The sequence below is a fragment of the Brachyistius frenatus genome, unplaced genomic scaffold, assembly GCF_029030835.1.
Source record: "Brachyistius frenatus isolate BFR_SWC_R1_liver_20210118 unplaced genomic scaffold, ASM2903083v1 Contig_18, whole genome shotgun sequence".
Lineage (NCBI taxonomy): Eukaryota > Metazoa > Chordata > Actinopteri > Embiotocidae > Brachyistius > Brachyistius frenatus.
The window spans coordinates 5,578,540-5,597,628 of NW_027210617.1; the positions used below are offsets into that span (position 1 = coordinate 5,578,540).

General features: G+C 40.2%; 1 protein-coding gene across 2 annotated transcripts; it reads left to right on the top strand.

Annotated features, from left to right (window-relative positions):
* Positions 1–843: 843 nt before the first annotated feature.
* On the top strand, positions 844–18,868 carry shc2 (SHC (Src homology 2 domain containing) transforming protein 2). 2 transcript variants are annotated; one of them, XM_069695086.1, is made up of 14 exons: positions 844–2,027; positions 3,878–4,680; positions 8,020–8,090; positions 10,388–10,448; positions 10,687–10,806; positions 11,342–11,395; positions 11,590–11,641; positions 12,082–12,208; positions 13,063–13,243; positions 14,517–14,610; positions 15,773–15,943; positions 16,062–16,384; positions 16,799–16,923; positions 17,155–18,868. In XM_069695086.1, the coding sequence occupies exons 2-14, from the start codon at positions 3,922–3,924 to the stop codon at positions 17,234–17,236; spliced, it is 2,220 nt and encodes a 739-aa protein (XP_069551187.1). In that variant the 5' UTR covers positions 844–2,027; positions 3,878–3,921; the 3' UTR covers positions 17,237–18,868. The 2 variants fall into 2 exon arrangements, with proteins under 2 accessions (XP_069551187.1, XP_069551186.1); XM_069695085.1 differs by lacking the exon at positions 844–2,027 and having other exon boundaries at positions 3,554–4,680.
* The last annotated feature ends 221 nt before the right edge of the window (positions 18,869–19,089 follow it).

A 19,089-nucleotide genomic window follows, 5' to 3' on the forward strand; every position in this document is an offset into this window, starting at 1 on the left:
GTTGATTGGTCTGCCCTTCAGAGTATCTGAGCGAATGTTAATATGAGCCTGGTTTTCAGACTATAATGACAGTAAAGAAAACTGAAAGGTAGTCAAGGTAGGCAAAAGGTAGGAGCCTACCTGTGATGGAGAATGAAACTACTAAAGATTAAATTCTCGCATGTATGCTTTTCGCTAATATAGTGCTCAGTGCAGGTCTGTAGTCATGGAAGGATTTCTGAATGGGCTTACTGGCACAGGCCCAAAGGCCCAATGACCAGGGGCTCTGTTTGACCAGACAACTAATGTTGTTGTTGTTGAAAAGGCATTGAAATGGCCACAAAGAGACCCAAACAACTACAAACGGAAAAAAAACAAAAAACAAATAAAGAAACGGTATATCTGCAATACTGTATACGATACAATACGATACAACTTTATTATTAGATGATGCTAAAATTAATTTTCATTCATTTACACAAGTTAAAAATACAGTTAAAAATATGGCACTTTCCATTGATGTACAAAACACATCAAACATAACAATCACACATATCACATATTCCTTAGGATTCTTATTTTTGCTATCAGCACTCTGATTCTGTTTTAGCAACAAGATAGACTCTTCAGCCTGTTGCATTTAAATTTCCTATTGAAGGGGAGAAATTAATTATCTCTGTTAAACACATGCAAGGATGAGACACAAAATGATAACAAACAAGTGTGAAATGACCACAAAATGAGGTCGGAGGGCCTTTTACAGGGGGAAACTTGTCATGTAAGCAACCCATGCTTATGATGTAACCACCAGCCTTTTGAGATAAAAAAAAACAAACCCCAAAGAGCAAACTAGGCATCAAAAGCTAAAACGCTGCAGTGACTTTGCCATTAAAAAACTGACTGTAGGCTAGTTGAAAATATTTAGATGGCAACCCAAAGGCTCAGTGGAAAACAACATTTAAAAATAAATAAATAAGTGTAGCATTTGGTTTGAAAAATGTAATAAATAAAATTTTATATAAATCTAAATGTTATATACACTGGGATTGTATATTTGAATTTTAATGCAGCCTGGAGGTAAATTTGTTCAGTCACGATACACTTAGAAAATGCATCAGTCGCCTGGTATACTTTATTCGTTTGTTTACTTTGTTTCTCTTCTCAGTCAATGATTTATAAGTACAAACTCTTTCAACATTTTAACCAAATAAGACAGTGGGTTTTCTGTGCCGCACGTATATGTGGTTGTTCTAAGTTGTAATCACTGCTAATGAGTGGTGCTGTATTCACAGCATGATTTGTTCCATTTGTATATGCAACATCAGGAGGTATATCTGTTAACTAGTAACATAGTATGTGATAAAAATTTAAAAAAAAAACACTTCAGCATTAGATGTAAAATCTGTTGGTATTGGAGCACACTAAACTACAGGAACACCATGTGCATACATTTTTTGTTTTGTTTAAAATACTTAATAAATTTAGTTTAAAGATTTAAAATGAAATAAAATGTCTTCTACTTCTGTATTTGGCCTCAGTGCATTTATTGGTCAGAAAAAAAGGGACAGAACATACTGAGAAAAGGCCGGCTACTGGTTCATCTGTCAACATACATCGATTACATCTGGTTTATCAGTAACTTTTTATACTTTCTGGCAAAAAAACAAGAAGTGATTGGCTGTTTGAGTGAAGGTGGGATGGCAGTCGTGGTGTCATACCATTTCTGATGGTGGTGTGTGTGTGTGTGTGTGTGTGTGTGTGTGTGTGTGTGTGTGTGTGTGTGTGTGTGTGTGTGTGTGTGTGTGTGTGTGTGTGTGTGTGTGTGTGTGTGTGTGTGTGTGTGTATTTGTTTTCCTGTGTATGTACTTTGAGGGAAGCTCGTTGTTCCACCAGTGAGATGAAACTGTTCTCTCATTCAAGTGTAGCTGCAGCTCTTTTGTACCGTGATAGCTGAAGCACACACATTGCGTCACATTTTCTCTGGAAGTTCCCTGCGCTGGATCTTTTTTTTTTTTAAATCCTGTTTCTTCTCAGAGCCTGACATACAGGTAAGATTCCTGCCTCTGCTGCCTTTCTGAATAACTTTTAGCTTTAGCATGATTTGTGGTCAGTATTTTTCTGAATGAATTGGGCTTTGGTTTGTTTATTGAATTGTTGTAGTGACATTTTATTGGGCAGAAAACATGATCCTCCTCTTACACCATTTTCCAAACTGATCATGGGACTAAATAAATTGTAATGACTTATTTGACATTACACAATTTACACATAAGAGTACTGGCTTATTTCCCAATCTAGGTGTATTTGCAGATGCCTATTTTTGTCCTTTGTATGCTTTGTCTTTTTTCAGTCTTACCTGTGTGCATGATTTGACCAAAACAAAAAGAAAAAAAAAGATGTGCAGTGTAAATGCCGGCTTAACCCAGTTCATGTTTTGCACTGAGGATCCGGACTCCTGATGCATACCTTGTGGTACCTTTGTAAAAGATGGATTTGTGAGAGAAATAAAAATCAGAGTGAAAATGGTTTGACAGGGAATGAGGAAGAGGCACGAGGGAGGGTGCAAGTGGAGCTAAAAGGATCATACTGAGATTGCTCTCTTGGGAGGCGGATAGGAAGAGAATTCAGGCAGATGGGAGTCCATGTTTTCAGACATGTGGTCCCTTATGAGTGTGGTTGCATTGTTTCCTTTGTTAAGTTTTTGTCTGTGGCCAATGGATTTACTGACGGCTAATACAAAATTCACTTTAACTAATTGGATGAGTCTCAATCCGATATTTACTCACATTCACAATCAGTTCTTTAGGTAATATTTTTAGTCAGAATTTTTAATACCGCCATGGTTATTGCTACAGTATATGGTATTTGTTTTTGTGTACATTCATGCAGTGTATTTGTATACATTTTGAGCTACTAATGATAACCATACTAGTTATTACTTATCACAAATTAACAAATAGAGTGTGATCAAATAAAAAAAATCCAGTGATATATTTAAAAAAACAACAACTTTAAAATACAATGATAAGAAAAATACAAAATAGATGAATAATAACTGCCACTGGATGTGAATCTCGCTGTGTTGAAATCAAAAGGCTTATTAATTGTTCATATATTTAGCTGTCTCATCTAGTTACATAAACTCAAAATAACTGTGAATCTGAATATCGTTGTTTTCTTTGAGTTCAAACACCGACAATATTGTTCATTTTGAAATACAACTGCTAATTTCCTCAGAAGATATTGTACCCTGACAGAGATGATTAATTTGCTTAATGTCCTTTATGCAGAATCACAGGTGCTCTGCAGAGTCTGAGTGAGTGAGTAAGTGAGTGAGTGTGTGTGTGTGTGTGTGTGTGTGTGTGTGTGTGTGTGTGTGTGTGTGTGTGTGTGTGTGTGTGTGTGTGTGTGTGTGTGTGTGTGTGTGTGTGTGTGTGTGTGTGTGTGTGTGTGTGTGTGTGTGTGTGTGTGCGTGCGTGTGTTTGTGTGTCTGTCTGTGTGTGTGTGAGTGTGTGTGTGTGTGGGGGCGGGTGTTGGGGGGTGGGAGTGGGGTGGTTCAGGCAGATGTGTTTTAGCTAATACAGTCGGAGAGCAGCTGGGCAGGGCAGGGCTAATAGACCAATGACATCATCCAAAGAGAGAGAGAGAGAGAGAGAGAGACTGGGAGCACACTAGTGAGTGAAAGGAAGCAGGCCAGCTCAGATAGAGAGGAGAGCGGCATGAGAGCGGGACAGTGTGTGTGTGTGAATGGGAGAGGACCAGACAGCATTCAGTTGACTCTGACAAGGATATAGGACTCGGCCCGGAAGATTTTCTCTCTAGTTTTGTCCTCCTCTTTCATCACACCTTCCCCCCCTCCCCATCCCCTTTCCCCCTTTCCCCCTCCATCCTCTGGCAGTTATCCCCCCCTCTCAGCTCCTGCTTCAGGCGGCTCCTCCGGGCATGCTCCTTAAGCCAAAGTATGGCCGCTTTCGCAATGAGTCTGTGACCTCCTCCTCCGACGACTTGATGCAGAGCTTAGCTATGAGCGGCAAAGTTGTGGCCACACCAGTGGTCCCCTCCTCCATGTCGAGCCTTCCTCTGCCTCCTTTGCCTCCTCTGGATCCCAGTGCCAGGTCCGCCTCTTCCGCTGGGGCTGCAGCCCTGGCCGACTCCCCCTGCCTGGATGGGGAGCAGGATGGCACCACAACCTTCTGCATGCTCATCCCGAAGATGCCCCAGTGGAAGTTCTCCAACTCCCTGCTCAGTCGCAGCCCATCGAACTCCAGCTCCAGCTCCAGCAAGGACTCGGGCAAGGCAGCAGCAGCTCCTCCCCAGGCCTCTGCCTCCTCCTCTTCATCATCACACAGGCCCAGTGTTGCGACTTCTGCCAGTGGCCCCGTGGCCAGCCTTGCAGCAGTGCTTAACTCCTGTGACCCTGTGTGTGTCACCCCCTGTTCCCTACAGGCCATTCGGGGGCAACGAGCTGTAGCAAATTCTGCCAGTCCAGCGGGGCACGGATTTGGGGCCACAGAGGTCATGGTGAGCCCTGGTGGCTCCAGTAGCTCCAGATCAGGAATGAACCGCAGGACAAGGGTGGAGGGCATGTGGCTAGGGGGAGAGGACTTCAACCAGAAGGGAAGTTTCCTCCACAAACCCTCTCAAGGCTGGCTGCACCCTGACAGGAAGATTGCAGGACAAGGCGCCTCTTATATTGTCAGGGTAAGTCAGTGGCTACTTTTTTATTTATTTATTTATTTATTTTTTATGCATACTGTATATACATATTAAAGGAAGTTAAACATTTTCATTCAACATTTCTTTTGAAAAACAAAAAGTAAAAAAACTTTTTCAGGTGCTCATTAATCAACAACTGCCTCACAGGAACCAGAGAATCTCAGAATATTAATGACCCCATTTAAGAGTTCCTACATCTGGGCGGGAAACAAAAGGACACCTCACTACCAGGCAGTTTGTTATGCAGCTCATGTGGTGAGGACCGGAGAATACATAATTTAATCCAGATAGATGGCTTGGTGTGGCTGGTCGGGAGACTGCGTCAGGGTGGAGAAAAGATAAACCATGAAATTATGCGTGCAGACAGTAGAAAGGATTGTTTTTCAGCCGCACTGTTTACCAAAGGTAGCATACATCATACTATACTTAAAACAATAACCATCTGTATTTAGTAACCCACTGTATATGTCTGATTGCAAGCTGCCACTGGAAGCTTGTGGGAGTGGTGCCCTTTGTGCAGTTTCGGGTTTGTTTACTGTTATGTGTGTAGTGAAGGGTTATGATTTTATCCCTAAAATGTGATTTACAGTCCCTCAGCATAGTGAAAACCAATGTATATTATAGTGCCATTATAGTGTGCTCATATAAAGCTTTTAAATGCTGCACAAACTCTTTGTGTTTTTATCATAAATACGTCAAATATACGTAAAGAAATGGATGAAGTGATGGTTATTCTAAATTGATTACAAGTGAAATAGATAATTCTGTGCTCTTTAAACATATCTGTATCCAAAGAGGTATTATAATCAGTGTGCACTTGTGATATAGCCTCTTCTCTTCCTCCTGAAACTAATGGCAAGGCTCTTGATTTGCACAGTCTGGGGCCCAAGCACGCTTTCTAATGGCATTATACAGGCACCATTCATTCCTATATTCAATTACATATAATCACAGTCATTTGCATCATGTGATGTGGAGGAGGAAGGTTGGATCAGCATGGGAGGGGTTCAAATGTTGAGCACATATGAGGTCTCATCACCATGCAGGGCTTTCCATGGTTCATAACAAGTGCTCCTCTCATGTCTGATTGATATCTCAGTTAATGATCAGATCAAGCTTTTAACTGCTTATTGTCGTCGTCTCAAAGTGCGCTGCAATCATTTTAGGCGACCTGTGTGCGCTAATGTTTGGCATGCATTCCATGGCTGCTGAAGCAGTACTGTATGTGCAATTCAGTGCCAAATCTATGCAGGGAGGAGTACTTTCTGCATGTATTAGTGTCAGAGTGTCTGTAGATTTCTGCTGTGCTGGTCCATTTTTAAACAGCATAGTGAGCCGCTCTCTCTCCCCCCCTATTTTCTGTTCTCTCTCTCTCTCATTCACACACTAACATCACACACATCCATCCCCTTGTCTGCTGGGAAAGACGCACATATGATTCTTCGTGAGGTATTACACTTTCTCTGTGTCCACACAAACAACCACGTCTGGCTCTGTGTCTGGCCCACATCTGCCATCTCTGATAGCCAGGACGCTACAGCAGCCATCAAACAAAGCACTACAGCTGCCAAAGCAGCTTTCATTTTTAAAGCTATATTAAAGCCAGCCTATCATTTTATACTGTTTCCATACTGTAACGTATTTGTCTGTCAATATATAAATATCTTTAATCTGTAATATGATTGTCTGTTGCCTTTAATGCAGTTTCTAGAAACTTCCTACTACAGTGTATTGAGTTAATTTTGTTGTTATATTTTAAATTTGCTGTGAACAGTGAAGACAAGTATGAAATCAGAAGGAAGTTCCAGAGGGAGTAACATTTCTTCCGGCATCACTATTCACTAAAAATATTACAAACAAGACAGAGATCTGTGCTGAACTTTAAAGAAAAGCGCAAAACATAAAACACGAATTTTGTTTTGTCCTTGCCTTAGCGTGAAAATTAGAGCATACTAAAAAATAAACCAGGCTTAAGGACATTTACACATATATACAGTCACAAACCATGAAACGACAATTATTTATCTCAAAGAAGGAAGTCATGACAAAACAAAGTTGAAAGGGGATGCCAGGGTTATTACATTTCTGAGGAATGCTTCTTGGAAAGTCGGTGTCCCTGCAGTCAGAGGAATAGTGGGTTGCTAGAGACAAGAGTCCAGGGGGATAGAAGAGGGGATGTGTTGCATCAGCAGATGAGTGCGTGACAATGGAGGCATTGGCAAAGAGAGGGAAAGGAAAAAGAGAGGGACAATTTTCCTGATGGAAGACTTCCCTCATCTCCAAATCTGGTTAGAAAGCTCATTAAGGTCTCAGGCTCAAAGTCTCTCTCTCTCTCTCTCTCTCTCTCTCTCTCTCTCTCTCTCTCTCTCTCTCTCTCTCTCTCTCTCTCTGGTGTGTGTGGTTGTTTGTGGTACAGTAATAATCCCTGGAAGCTACACTAAATACACATTGGTTTAGTCTTGTTTTTGGATATACAGCATGTAAATTATGAAGCTGCTATTTAGTTTCACTGAAAATGGTTTATGATGACTTCTAGTGAGACATGTTTTCAAGCAGGCTGTGAACAAGTCAGACTATAGATAAATCACACAAGTAAAATCTCTTTTACAGATGGAGATCTCACACCAAACATTTTGTAATACCCTCAGAGGCTTAGTGTAACCCTTTCTATTTATGTAGTGGCTTATTTATCAGACACTGGATAGATTTTTACTGGCAGGTAAACAGAAATGTCACAGATTTTTTACTGTCTTCTACATCTTTTCAAGGAAAAAACCTCACTGAAATGCCAAATACAACAGGACGTCTTGACCATATTGATTGTGTACACAAACACACTTACACCCTTAGGATGCCCCAGAGGGCTGAAATGCTGCAATTTGACCGTGATTTGGAGCTTTTAGTGCTACTAATCTAGTCACGGTGCCATTAGCACCCCAACCTGACAGCCATTAAGAAGCTGCTCAGCTGGGAGCTTCCCACTGGAGTACACTTTTATGGTCCGTGTGGGGACCTGATTTACATTATTGTTGGAAATGGCATGTCTACCAATGGATGGTTACATACTGTGTAATCCTGAAATATCTTCTTTGGAAATGTGATTTTTAATTGAAATGCAGTACATGTTTACAGTTGATGTATGGATATGTAAGTTTAGATTCAACACTCCACTCTTTTTTTGAGATTATGAAACTTAATCATGGTTATTGCAGCACTTTACATGACAAGTTTAGGATCAAACTGTTCACCCAAAATCTATTCACTGTCATTTTTATGAAATTTATTTTAAAGATTTTGTACTTTTTGCTTTGTTTTCCTTTGTAGTACATGGGCTGCATTGAGGTACTGAAGTCGATGCGCTCCCTGGACTTTAACACACGGACTCAGGTGACGAGGTAAGCTGGTAACCATCTCTGCTGGTTGTGGTGAGTCAGGAGAATTTGATCCAAGATGTATTGTATTAATTGAAGTATCACACCACTATGCTATCAAATTGCAACCAACAGTGTATCAGTTCAAGGCTGGTACTTAGAGCAAGTTATTTTCATTTACATTTTCACATTATTGGGGTATGGATTTGGCATTATAATACACAGTCACGTAGCTTTGGTTTACAACAACAAAGATTTTGGGAATTTTTTCACAGAGTAAAATCTTTGATATTGATGACCCTGTTGCATTGAAAAGGTTCACTAATAGTGATGCCAGTGTGAGTTTAAAAAGTTGTTATTGTATCTGTTATTGTTATTAAAGCAGGGTTCTTTTGCACTCTTTGACCTCACGGGAGAAGTGCACTCCCCCCCCCCAAACACACACACACACACACACACACACACACACACACACACACACACACACACACACACACACACACACACACACACACACACACACACACACACACACACACACACACTCTCTCTCTCCATCCCTGTCTGCCCTCCTCTCCATCTCTCACCCGCTTCTCTCTCCTCCACAATCGATCGGCAGTAATCTGAGCCCACCGTGCATCCAAGGCTTAAGTGCAGGGGGGGGAGGAGAGGAGGCAGCAGAGATGGAGTGATAGAGAGGGAGATCTATTATTGATGATGTTCACTAACGACTGTGGAAAGCTGCAGTGGTCCCCATGAACGCACCCTGCTGGATAATGTCTGCGGCTGTAACTTCTGGAGGAGGAGGAGGAAGGCTGTACAAAACAAAGCAGCAAAACACAACATTAGCAAAGGGAGGAACCATACACAGAGCAAGTTAGCTGCTTCTGGCGTTGTTGTTATGTGACTGATTGCATGACATCAGTTAGGTCATGATTGTTTTAGTGATGATGAATGTGTTTGGTGTGTGCATCCTTGTGGTTGTTGGCTGTGTAGTCAACTTCCAGGCAAACACAAGCAGATCTTGTTCAACTAGTAGCTCAAATGAGGCAGTTTAACAATAGTATAGGTTCAAAACAGGCATCCATTTTCTCCATGGTGCTAGCATGAGGTGTTTGTCTCGGATTCCTTCCTTAATCTGTCTGACAAAGTTTATAAGATACGTACTGTATTGTTACAATTAAGTCAGAGCTTCTACATCCATTCAGAACTGTCCTTTTTTTCAGCTTCCTGACTCGTCCACAACTTAATTTACTCCTGCAAAACCACAACAAAACATTACATGGTTGTCAGAATTTAAAACATTTACTGCAGCTACTGGATTTGGAGAAGGTGCTTTCTCCCAACAGTACTCTCTGTGTCCTGCTGGTTAACAGCAACACTTGTGATAATGAGGCCCTGCATTTTATTGCAGGGAGGATACCAAGACTGCAGACAAAAACAACAACAGCCCATTTCTTTCCTCCTCCTCCTTCTCCTCCTCTCTCTGCCCTCTCATCAGCATGAGTCATTCCAACATTGTGGTGTTTTTCAAAAATCCCTGAGAAGACCTTTACTCAAGATGGGGCGCAGGACTCATGCTTTTTAAATATTTATGAGACACTTGATAAGGGCAGCTGGCTTGATTGCTGTCCCCGCTGTCCCCTGGCAGAGAGAGAGCGTGCGAGCTCCAGCCTCAAATCCACATTATGATGCACTCCCACCATCGGACGCACAAAGGAGGACAGGCACTTTAAATGCAACATTTCCATTCTCCATTCCCAGGAGTTATAGCAGCTTCATCTAAAAGTCGTAACAAACCTGCAGAGAGAATTGCACCGTGGAACGTGAATGTGAATACTCAGGACTTAAAGAAACCTCATAGATGCGTTATTTTGTTTCTTATTCCATAATTCAGCAGGGAATTTAACCAGAGTTTGATCAGCTCTCACAGGATTACTGTGATTTTTTTCTTTGTCAGGTCCATGAACATCAGTGGTTAAAGCTAGATTGGTATGTTGTGAACAGACCAGCTGCATTTCTTGACCTTTGAGCTGTGATGGGTCTGTGACCTCTGGCCTTTGATGGAGGGAGGGAACACAAAGCTTCTGTTCATGTGTAACCTCAGGTTTTTCCATTGTTTTGATGCAACAGTTTTTTTTGTAGCCCTGAGTACTTGTAATATATTTTCATTTCAGTTTTACACTTACTGTTGTCACTGGATTGTTTGTGTGTTGGTGCACAGACAACATAAATCCACATGATTTCTACATGATGGTGATGAGTGACCAGGGTTTCCCTCTTTAGTCTGACCTGCAACCTTTCTTCATTTTCCTGATTAGGGAAGCCATCAACAGGCTGTGTGAAGCTGTGCCAGGAGGAAAGGGGGCCTGGAGGAAGAAGGTTATTAGTAAATTTATAATCCTACCATGTATGTTTTATTATACCTTTAGCAGGTAATCAATAGTATTTTCTCATGCACCAACGTGTTTTTGAATCTGCTGCTGACCACATAGCATTGCACAATGTTTATGAGAGTCAATTTGGAACACAAATACAAGCAGTATATAGAGTGTGACATTTACCTTTCTGAATATATCTATAATGTGATTGTAATTTTCACTGTTTTACTAATTTATAGGCCCTGAACAAAGCTCTCCAGTCAGTCATGGGTAAGAGTAACCTGCGATTTGCTGGCATGAGCATCGCACTCAATATTTCCATTGACGGCCTGGGTCTGCTCATCCCTACCACACGACAGGTTAGAGGGTTCTTGATTACCATAAATTGTTCAAGGATTAGGCAAAATTTTAACGCATTTTATTAAAAATTACTGTCCAGTTCTGATAAATGATGTGTCTTATGATCACAACTACATTCAAATTTTTACAATGTGTCAACTATTATTTTTGTATTTTCTGTATTGTTATGGGTTAATATCTTTTATGACATGCTTGAATTAATTTATCTTTTAATTGTCAATTAAAGAGGGTCAAATAATTGTTAAATTACAAATGAAAAACAATAGTGTAGGTTGTTTTTTTGTTGCCTTTTTAAAAAAATTTTTTTTAGCAGTATTCAGTAAATAATTTTTTAGTCAGGTCCACCTCATTAAGAATAAAATATGGGGAAAATACCTACTTTAGTTAGCCACCAAATAAAACCCTTAACCTTTACTTGATTTGATTTTGGCCTCTGGTTTCTCATCAGTTTACTTGGTCATCAATGCACGTTAATTGATCAAATTTAAAAGAAAATAGAACATTGGCAAACTTTTATCAACTTGTGTGTTTCAGGTGATAGCACACCATCCCATGCAGTCCATCTCATTTGCCTCTGGAGGAGACACAGTGAGTGCAGCACTTTACTCTTCATTGCATCTGTGTTTTAATGGACATTTGGTCTTCAGCACATCTGACTGGATTCCATTTTATTGGTTTTCAATGGCATTGCTCTAAAATCATTGAGGGCTTTGATTCAGGTATATACTGTATGTCTACTTTGTGTTTGGTCTGATTGTTTTTTTTTCTCCTGTATGTTGCAGGACACACCTGATTATGTTGCATATGTGGCCAAAGACCCAGTGAATCAGAGGGGTATGCCTTGAAAGCTTCTCTTTCTGTTTTACGCCCAATTTAAAGTGTATATTGGATTGTATTGTGTATTAAACATGGAATAGAGTGAAGGAGCTGCATTGAAGCTCACTCCCACATGTTGTTCATATGTTAGCTATTTTACTTTTGTAATGCATATATACTGTACATACAATATACCATTAGGAAACTAAATAACTCTTCTTTTAAATTGTTGCTGATGTGAAAGTAGACCAGTACATTACAATAAATCTACAACAAATTTTAGTCTAAAAGAAAAATACTATTATTTTGGTGGAAAATTTCAGACCCATCAAAAGAGTTTTCGAGAAAAAAAACAACTCAGAAAAAGGGGTTAACAAAGGACCTGGAGATGAATTATAGTGTGAGGCAGGAGAAGAGAACTTCTTTAACCCGCGGACTCTCTTTTTGTTCTCCTTCAGCATGTCATATCCTGGAGTGCTCAGACGGTTTGGCCCAGAGTGTCATCAGCACCATCGGCCAAGCCTTCGAGCTGCAGTTCAAACAGTATCTACACAGTCCTCCTAAAACCATGGCGTCTGTGGAGAGGTAACACGAAGTCCTGTCAAAAATAATAACCTTATTTGAAAAGATGAACAACTTTATAACAGCTTAGTTCATGTGCTCTCAAAGTCTGTGGCATCTCTGAAGCTGTAGCACAATAATAAATCACAGATTTTCAGGATATTTTGAAAACAGAGATAGATGTATGTAGTGTCTCCTATCAGCAAGTTGTAACCAAACACGCAATACAATTTACATAATACAATAATTAAAATTTACAGAATGTAAAGGTCAACAATAGAACTTTTAGTTAGGCTACTTGCAGCAAAAGTCACTGAAAAAACAGATTAATTTAAAAACACTAACAATGAAGACACAGGACAGGCATCCTGAATAAAAGAGCTTAACCAGCATATAAACCCGATCCAGTGTATGATTCTCAGATTTTCTTTGTTAGTTATTGCGAGGAGATGTGACAGTTTGTTCTTGTATTACTTCAAAATCCATCTTATAATTTTGTAAACAAGCATATCGTCTCACACTGTAATTAAACATCAGATGTTGCCACAGTGATGCCGCTGCAGACACAGGACAAACCCCAGACTAGTGATGCTTTCTATTCTGGTTTCAAATGAACGTCTTCCTTCCTGCCAGTGATCTATGTACATCTCTGGCTGATTTATATAGGTCACTTTGGATGTGGAGAAGCCACAAATCGATTTGAAAACCCAGATCTCCTCTTATGATTGTTATCAGTATTAATATCATTATAAAAATAAATAGTAAAATAAGAATTATCAATACGTGGCATTGATTTTGTAATAATTAAACTGTTCATTGTCTTTATTTGGCTCTGGCTTCAGACCTGTCCCTCACACATACTGTGTATCTAACTTCAGGTCTGTGAGGACAGAAGAACCAGTGTGGGGGGAGGATGAGGACTGCTCTGAGCATGATTACTACAACAGTATCCCAGGGAAGGAGCCTCCTGTTGGGGGAGTTGTGGACTCCAGACTCAGGCCCAGTGGAGTCCTCCTGGGTCACATCCACACCCAACCACAGAGCAAAACAGCAGCTCAGGTGAGTGTCCTGGCATGGTTACGGAAATCATGTTGAATCAGGTTAGGCCCTGGATTGTGGACCTGTAGCCTTAGCTCTACTTTTGAGGTACTTGTACTTTATTTATTCTACTATACTCCACTACATTTATATGACAGCTGTACACACAAAACACATGCTCCTTACTGTTCTTATGAAAATTTGACATTAAAACACAAACCAAACAAACTTAGGATAGTCATACGTAGAAAACAACCAGTGATAGCCACCTTTCTGGCTTGTGACCCTTTACAAAACTAGTTATTTCAGCACCACAAAGGTCAAATTCTACAATGTTTAAAAAAAAAAAAAAATCTAAGATTAGGGAAAAGTCTAAAAACCTAAAACTGATTAGGTTTCGCAAACTCATGTGATCACGTGACCACATGACACATGTGACCACATGACACGTGATTGTGCACACGTGAAACATGAATTTTGCCCATGTGAAACGTGGTTTTGGAACATTTTCACGGCGTAATGCGTGACGCTCATGTAGATTCCCATGTGAAAACGTTAACACATATTTTCCCCATGTTATCATATGTTGCAACATGTGGAAACAAAGGAAAGTATTTTTTCTCTGTGACAAACTTTTTTCTGTAAGGGATCTCCTAGGTTGGGAACCACTGGACTAAACAAATTACATTTGTGTGGAAAGATCTTGCTCCACCTCAACAAGCTACAACAGTAAAAGACCGCTGATACATTGGTAAATCAGTATAAAAAAAAAAATCCAATAAGGTATTTTATAATAACAGAGTGGATATTTTTAAATATCTCAACATGACATGCAACCTTACAATCTAACGTTATTACAGATATATAACTGAAACTACATCTGGCCATTATCAAGATGTGCGTGATTAATGTTAGTCACAAAATGACAGGCAGACATCTCCCTCATAAACTGATGACTGATGTGTTTTGCTTCTCCGCTTCCATATTGTTTACATGGAATTAATGCAGAGGAACATGAAGATATTCACCATAACTGTCTTCCTGATGTGCCTGCACTGTAATTGCCAAAGACTGATATGATTACACAAAGAGGCTTGGCTTCCTTGTTGCCTTTTGGGTGAAAGAATCCATTGGCCTCTCCTTGCTGCTTGTTCTCAATATGGTGACATGCTGTAGCTAATGTTTCAAATAGAGTGCTTCAAAACTACATTATGCAGGGACAAGAGACGAGAGCTCTGTGTTCAGGTATAGAGATACAAATGTGTTTAGGGTGTGTGTAATTGTGTGTTTGCAGATGGGCTCACCAGCTAGGAGGGAGCAGGCATCTTACCCTCCTGGTCAGCTGTGTTATGAGCTTCACTGGGACACTGAGGCGACTTGCAGCTCAGGTGAGACACCCTTTGGCAGTAAGCAGCAACAACAGCTGGAAAACATGACCTGTTTATCTTAGTATCTTAGGGGGGGGTCATTAGTGGTCCATTATTTTTGAAATGACATGAGTCATGAGATAACGTTACTTTGATTCAGGCAATTTTATCCAAAATCAAAGTAGGACGTAATTTACACTACTGATATCTATATAGGCATTTTTAGAATTTTTTGGAGGGGTTGTTCTTTATTCACCTATAAACACTTGTCCTTAACCGAAGAAAGGTTACAGGTTTTTCCAATGGTTTGTCAGATGTTTGTGTGTATTGCCTTGTAGATAAGTTTCCTCTCCACTTGGAGATTCTCCACATGTCTGGTCATCACTGTGGCCTGAATGAGATTCATTTACCCACTTGGGCAGACAGAAGCTCAGTGTCTGGACTTCTCTCAGGATCACATTAATATGATTAGGTTTCTTGGGATCTTTAATCAGGATAGTCTTCTAGATAAAAAAGCAGCACATGGTTCAAATTGTCTGTCAGGTCGTAGCTTGGAGCATCCACAAGATTCCCACATATTAGTAACCAATTCTTTTGTTTTTCATAAGAATTACGGAAAATAATAATTGTAATAATAATTTTCTAAATTGATGAATTACACATAAGCTTTGCTGCTGAACTCACTGGTCTGACCATTTACTGTTGATTTTAATGTATAAATAATTGTCAAAAGGTCCAGTAATAGAAGAAAGAAAATTATAATATTTTAGTAATTGAACTGACATAATGATATAATGGATAAGGGTCAGACTCATTTTTTTAAAATTGGAAAAATCTGCAATAAATACGAGCAGTTAACATTTTATATATAATATCAGTAATGTGAAAAGCTTCCTTTGTTTGAAGCAACCATGGACTCTGCAGTCATGTGACATGTACTGTAACCCTTCAGCTACAAGGGCTGACAATCATATGGTATAATTATACACATCCACTTTGGTGCATACTGCTGGTTTAATTGTCTTCGCTTATTTATGGAAATTATCTGTATAAATGTTTTATTAGCTACAGTATATGATAAAACTCAAAAGTTATAATTTTAACCACTAGAGGGGGCAAAACAATTAGAAACACCAACATGTGGCATTATGAGCTCACCTGTCTTTCTTTGGTCTGACATCAGATGGTTACCTGTGTGCGGATGGTCAGCCACCAGGCAGCAGGGACTATGAGGAGCATCAGTACGTTAACACCCAGAGTCTGGAAAACCTGGATTCATTCACACAGCAGGGAGCTGGTGGACACAGAGGGGCCAGGGCACCTGACAGTCCCAAAAAGGACCTCTTTGACATGAGTAAGTCTGAAGATTTATATATGACATGTTCTGACAGATACACTGATTATAAATTCACTTTGTTATCTGAGAGGAATCTTACCGCATTTGTATGTGTAAAACATCATTGTCCCTCTAGGGCCCTTTGAGGATGCTCTAAAGCTCCATGAGGCCTGTGGTGGAGCTGTTGTGTCCAGTATATCTGGAGGCTGCGGGGCTCAGGCTGGAGACCAGTGGCCCAGTCCTCCACGACGCAGAGCCCCCGTGGCTCCGAATGAGGAGCAGCTCCGCAGGGAGCCCTGGTACCACAGCCGGATGAGCCGTAGAGATGCGGAGAAACTCCTAGTCCGAGATGGAGATTTTCTGGTCCGGGAGAGCACTACCAACACGGGGCAGTATGTGCTGACTGGCATGCACTGTGGTCTGCCCAAACACCTGCTGCTAGTGGACCCTGAGGGAGTGGTGAGTCTGTCAGCAAGTAGCTCTCCCCAAAAAATACTGTATGTTTACCATCCATTAAACCTTATTCAGTGGTTCTCAACTGGTGGGTCTTGACCCAAAGTAGGCTACATGACCACTCTGAGTGGGTTGAGACGTGTCCATAAAAAAAAGAAAATCTTTTTTTTGGTTTATTTCATGTTTTTAACACTGCATAAAGACATTGTGTTTTACTTTACTTCTTTTTGTAAATTAAATTTGAGCTGCTCAACAATTTAAAAAAAATTGGTTCTACGACTTCATTACTAATGAAAAATGCATGTCACTTGAGGAGCACTGGATTAATTCATACAAAGCCAGTGAAATCAGTGAAGTAGAAATAGACTTAAATCAAACTTTCCAGGTCAACGTCAACATCTCTTGTTTTCCTCTATTAAGGTCCGGACCAAAGACATGTTATTTGAGAGCATAAGCCACCTTATCTCATACCACCTGAAGAACGAGCTGCCTATTGTGGCAGCAGAAAGTGAGCTCCATCTCAAACAGGTGGTCAGGAAGAAACAGTGAGTCACCCGGCCCTGTATCAAAAGATCCCATAACAATGTGTGTCACTGATATATAGTTGGTTGTTGTTGATCTTGTTTGGGTGTTTAGTCTATTCTTGTCTTTATTAACTGCAAACATGAGCATCACATTTCAGTTTTCAGATCATACAGATTATCTACTGTCACACATGATGCTCTTCTACAGATGTACAGTAACGATGTCCTTTTTCTTTCTCTACCATATTCCAGACCTGAATTCTTATTTGCCCATGCAAACCACATAAAAACTGAATCTGGAAACCCTTTTTCTGGAATGATCATTCATCAATGATACTTTCTTTCCATGGACAACTCTGCTAAGGAGAGTGAGGTATCTGACTCCGCCTTGTACTTTCTCTGCCTGTTGGCTAGCAGGATAAACCAAAATATCCGTAACAAACTCCTCAGCATGCAGCTGCTTAGCTAACAAACCAACCAGAATTCACAGTTTGTCCGGTGCCAGAAGTTGGGTAATCACCAACCAATGTCAAAGTTCAAACTCACTACAGCTTGGAGAGGACAAGACCTCAGGAAATCACAAATGGATTTGATGCACGGTGAAGAAAATGTCCTGCAAAGCCTGTAATCGTGAAGTGCTTCCAGCAGTCACATTGAACCGATAACGGACATCACCAGAACAAAACTGTCACAAATTTCTGGTGCAGAGATAAAACCAAGATATGTCAGGTTCCATATTTAGTAGGTCATTACAGAATAATTGCAAGAAATCAAAAATGACGTGACTATATGAAGAAAAACGAGGACTCGTCTGTCTCACTGGAATGTAAAGACTGTTGTTACTTGTTCACAGCTCTGCAGTATCTGAGAAGGCACAAAGGATTCACACTGAACACGATTCAGTGCTGCTTCATAAAAAAGCCTCACATTGTTTTGCCTCTTTTGTTTCTCCATGATAGTCCGAGCATCAAATCGCTTTTTTTTTTTTTTTAAAAAGAAATCATAACACAATCTAACTATATCTTCATGTAGAAAGTCCTGTGGACACACATATGTTGTCTTGAAAATCACATTTACCATGAATATATTTTGTTTTTGTAAGGGCTGTTCATCATTTGGTGATGTGTTGTGAACATCATTGTTCAGACCGCGGTGAATGCTACATCCTGGGTTAAAAACCAACTCCTCTGCAGTCAAACTCCCTGCCTGTTCCCCCCGAGCTCCTCCAACTTCAGTGCCTTAATAACTATACTGACAGGCATTTGTGTCAGAGTGTATATAATGTGCATTTATGCTCCTATTGCAGAAGACTAGTTTTATTGCCATGCCAATGAATAAAAGAACAAACTTCAGGATGATTAAGCTCTTGTACTTGTGAACAGTAACGTAAGCTGCTCTTGTTTTGGGGTGAACAACGATTAATACTGTCTTCTGGTGGTCTTGAGTGTTGTTGTCTTATGTGTGTCCCTCAGATTTTTCTTCTCAGAAGTCACTCCTCTGCAGTGATTGATCTTAAAGAGGGGATTTGGCCTTTATTTGTCCCGACTCAGGGAAATGCATCACTTTATTGATTGTCCTGATCCCACATGTATGTCCACTCATTTCAGTGACTTGCTTGTGTGTTTTTGCTTCTTGGCTGCACAGACAGTGAGTTTCCCACGCCTTTATTGTCAATGTAATACTTTGAAATGTTACTAATTAGGGTTCTTTTCTTTTTGCATTTCTTTGTCTGTCCTTTGCCATATGCGTCTAATCAGGCCCGCTACTGTTTTTAGTATCAGCCTCACTAAATGCACAGAGATGAGGTACACTGCAAGGCTTTTTGTGAGGTCAAAATGATTAATGTTACATTTTCAGTTCTTCCGTTTTGCTTTCTCAGGAATTTCTTGGATCTTTTCTTCTGCGAATAACTGTACGGCCTTTTTGTCAATAAAATAAAATAAATTAAAAATAGGATACATTCAAAGGTTTTTGTTGTTGTTGTCATTTATGAGTCTAAATATCTGTCTACTGGTGTAGCAGGGTTCACAGTCAAGCCCAGCTGTCCAAATTTCCATGCACACATGCAACAGCCAGATTAAGACTTCAGGTTTTCATCACCCAAAAATAGATGAGGGACCGTCTGGAGGCTATGTTGTGGTTTGAACTTCGTTTGTCTTCTTTGGCCTTAATTTCAGTTTTGAGTTT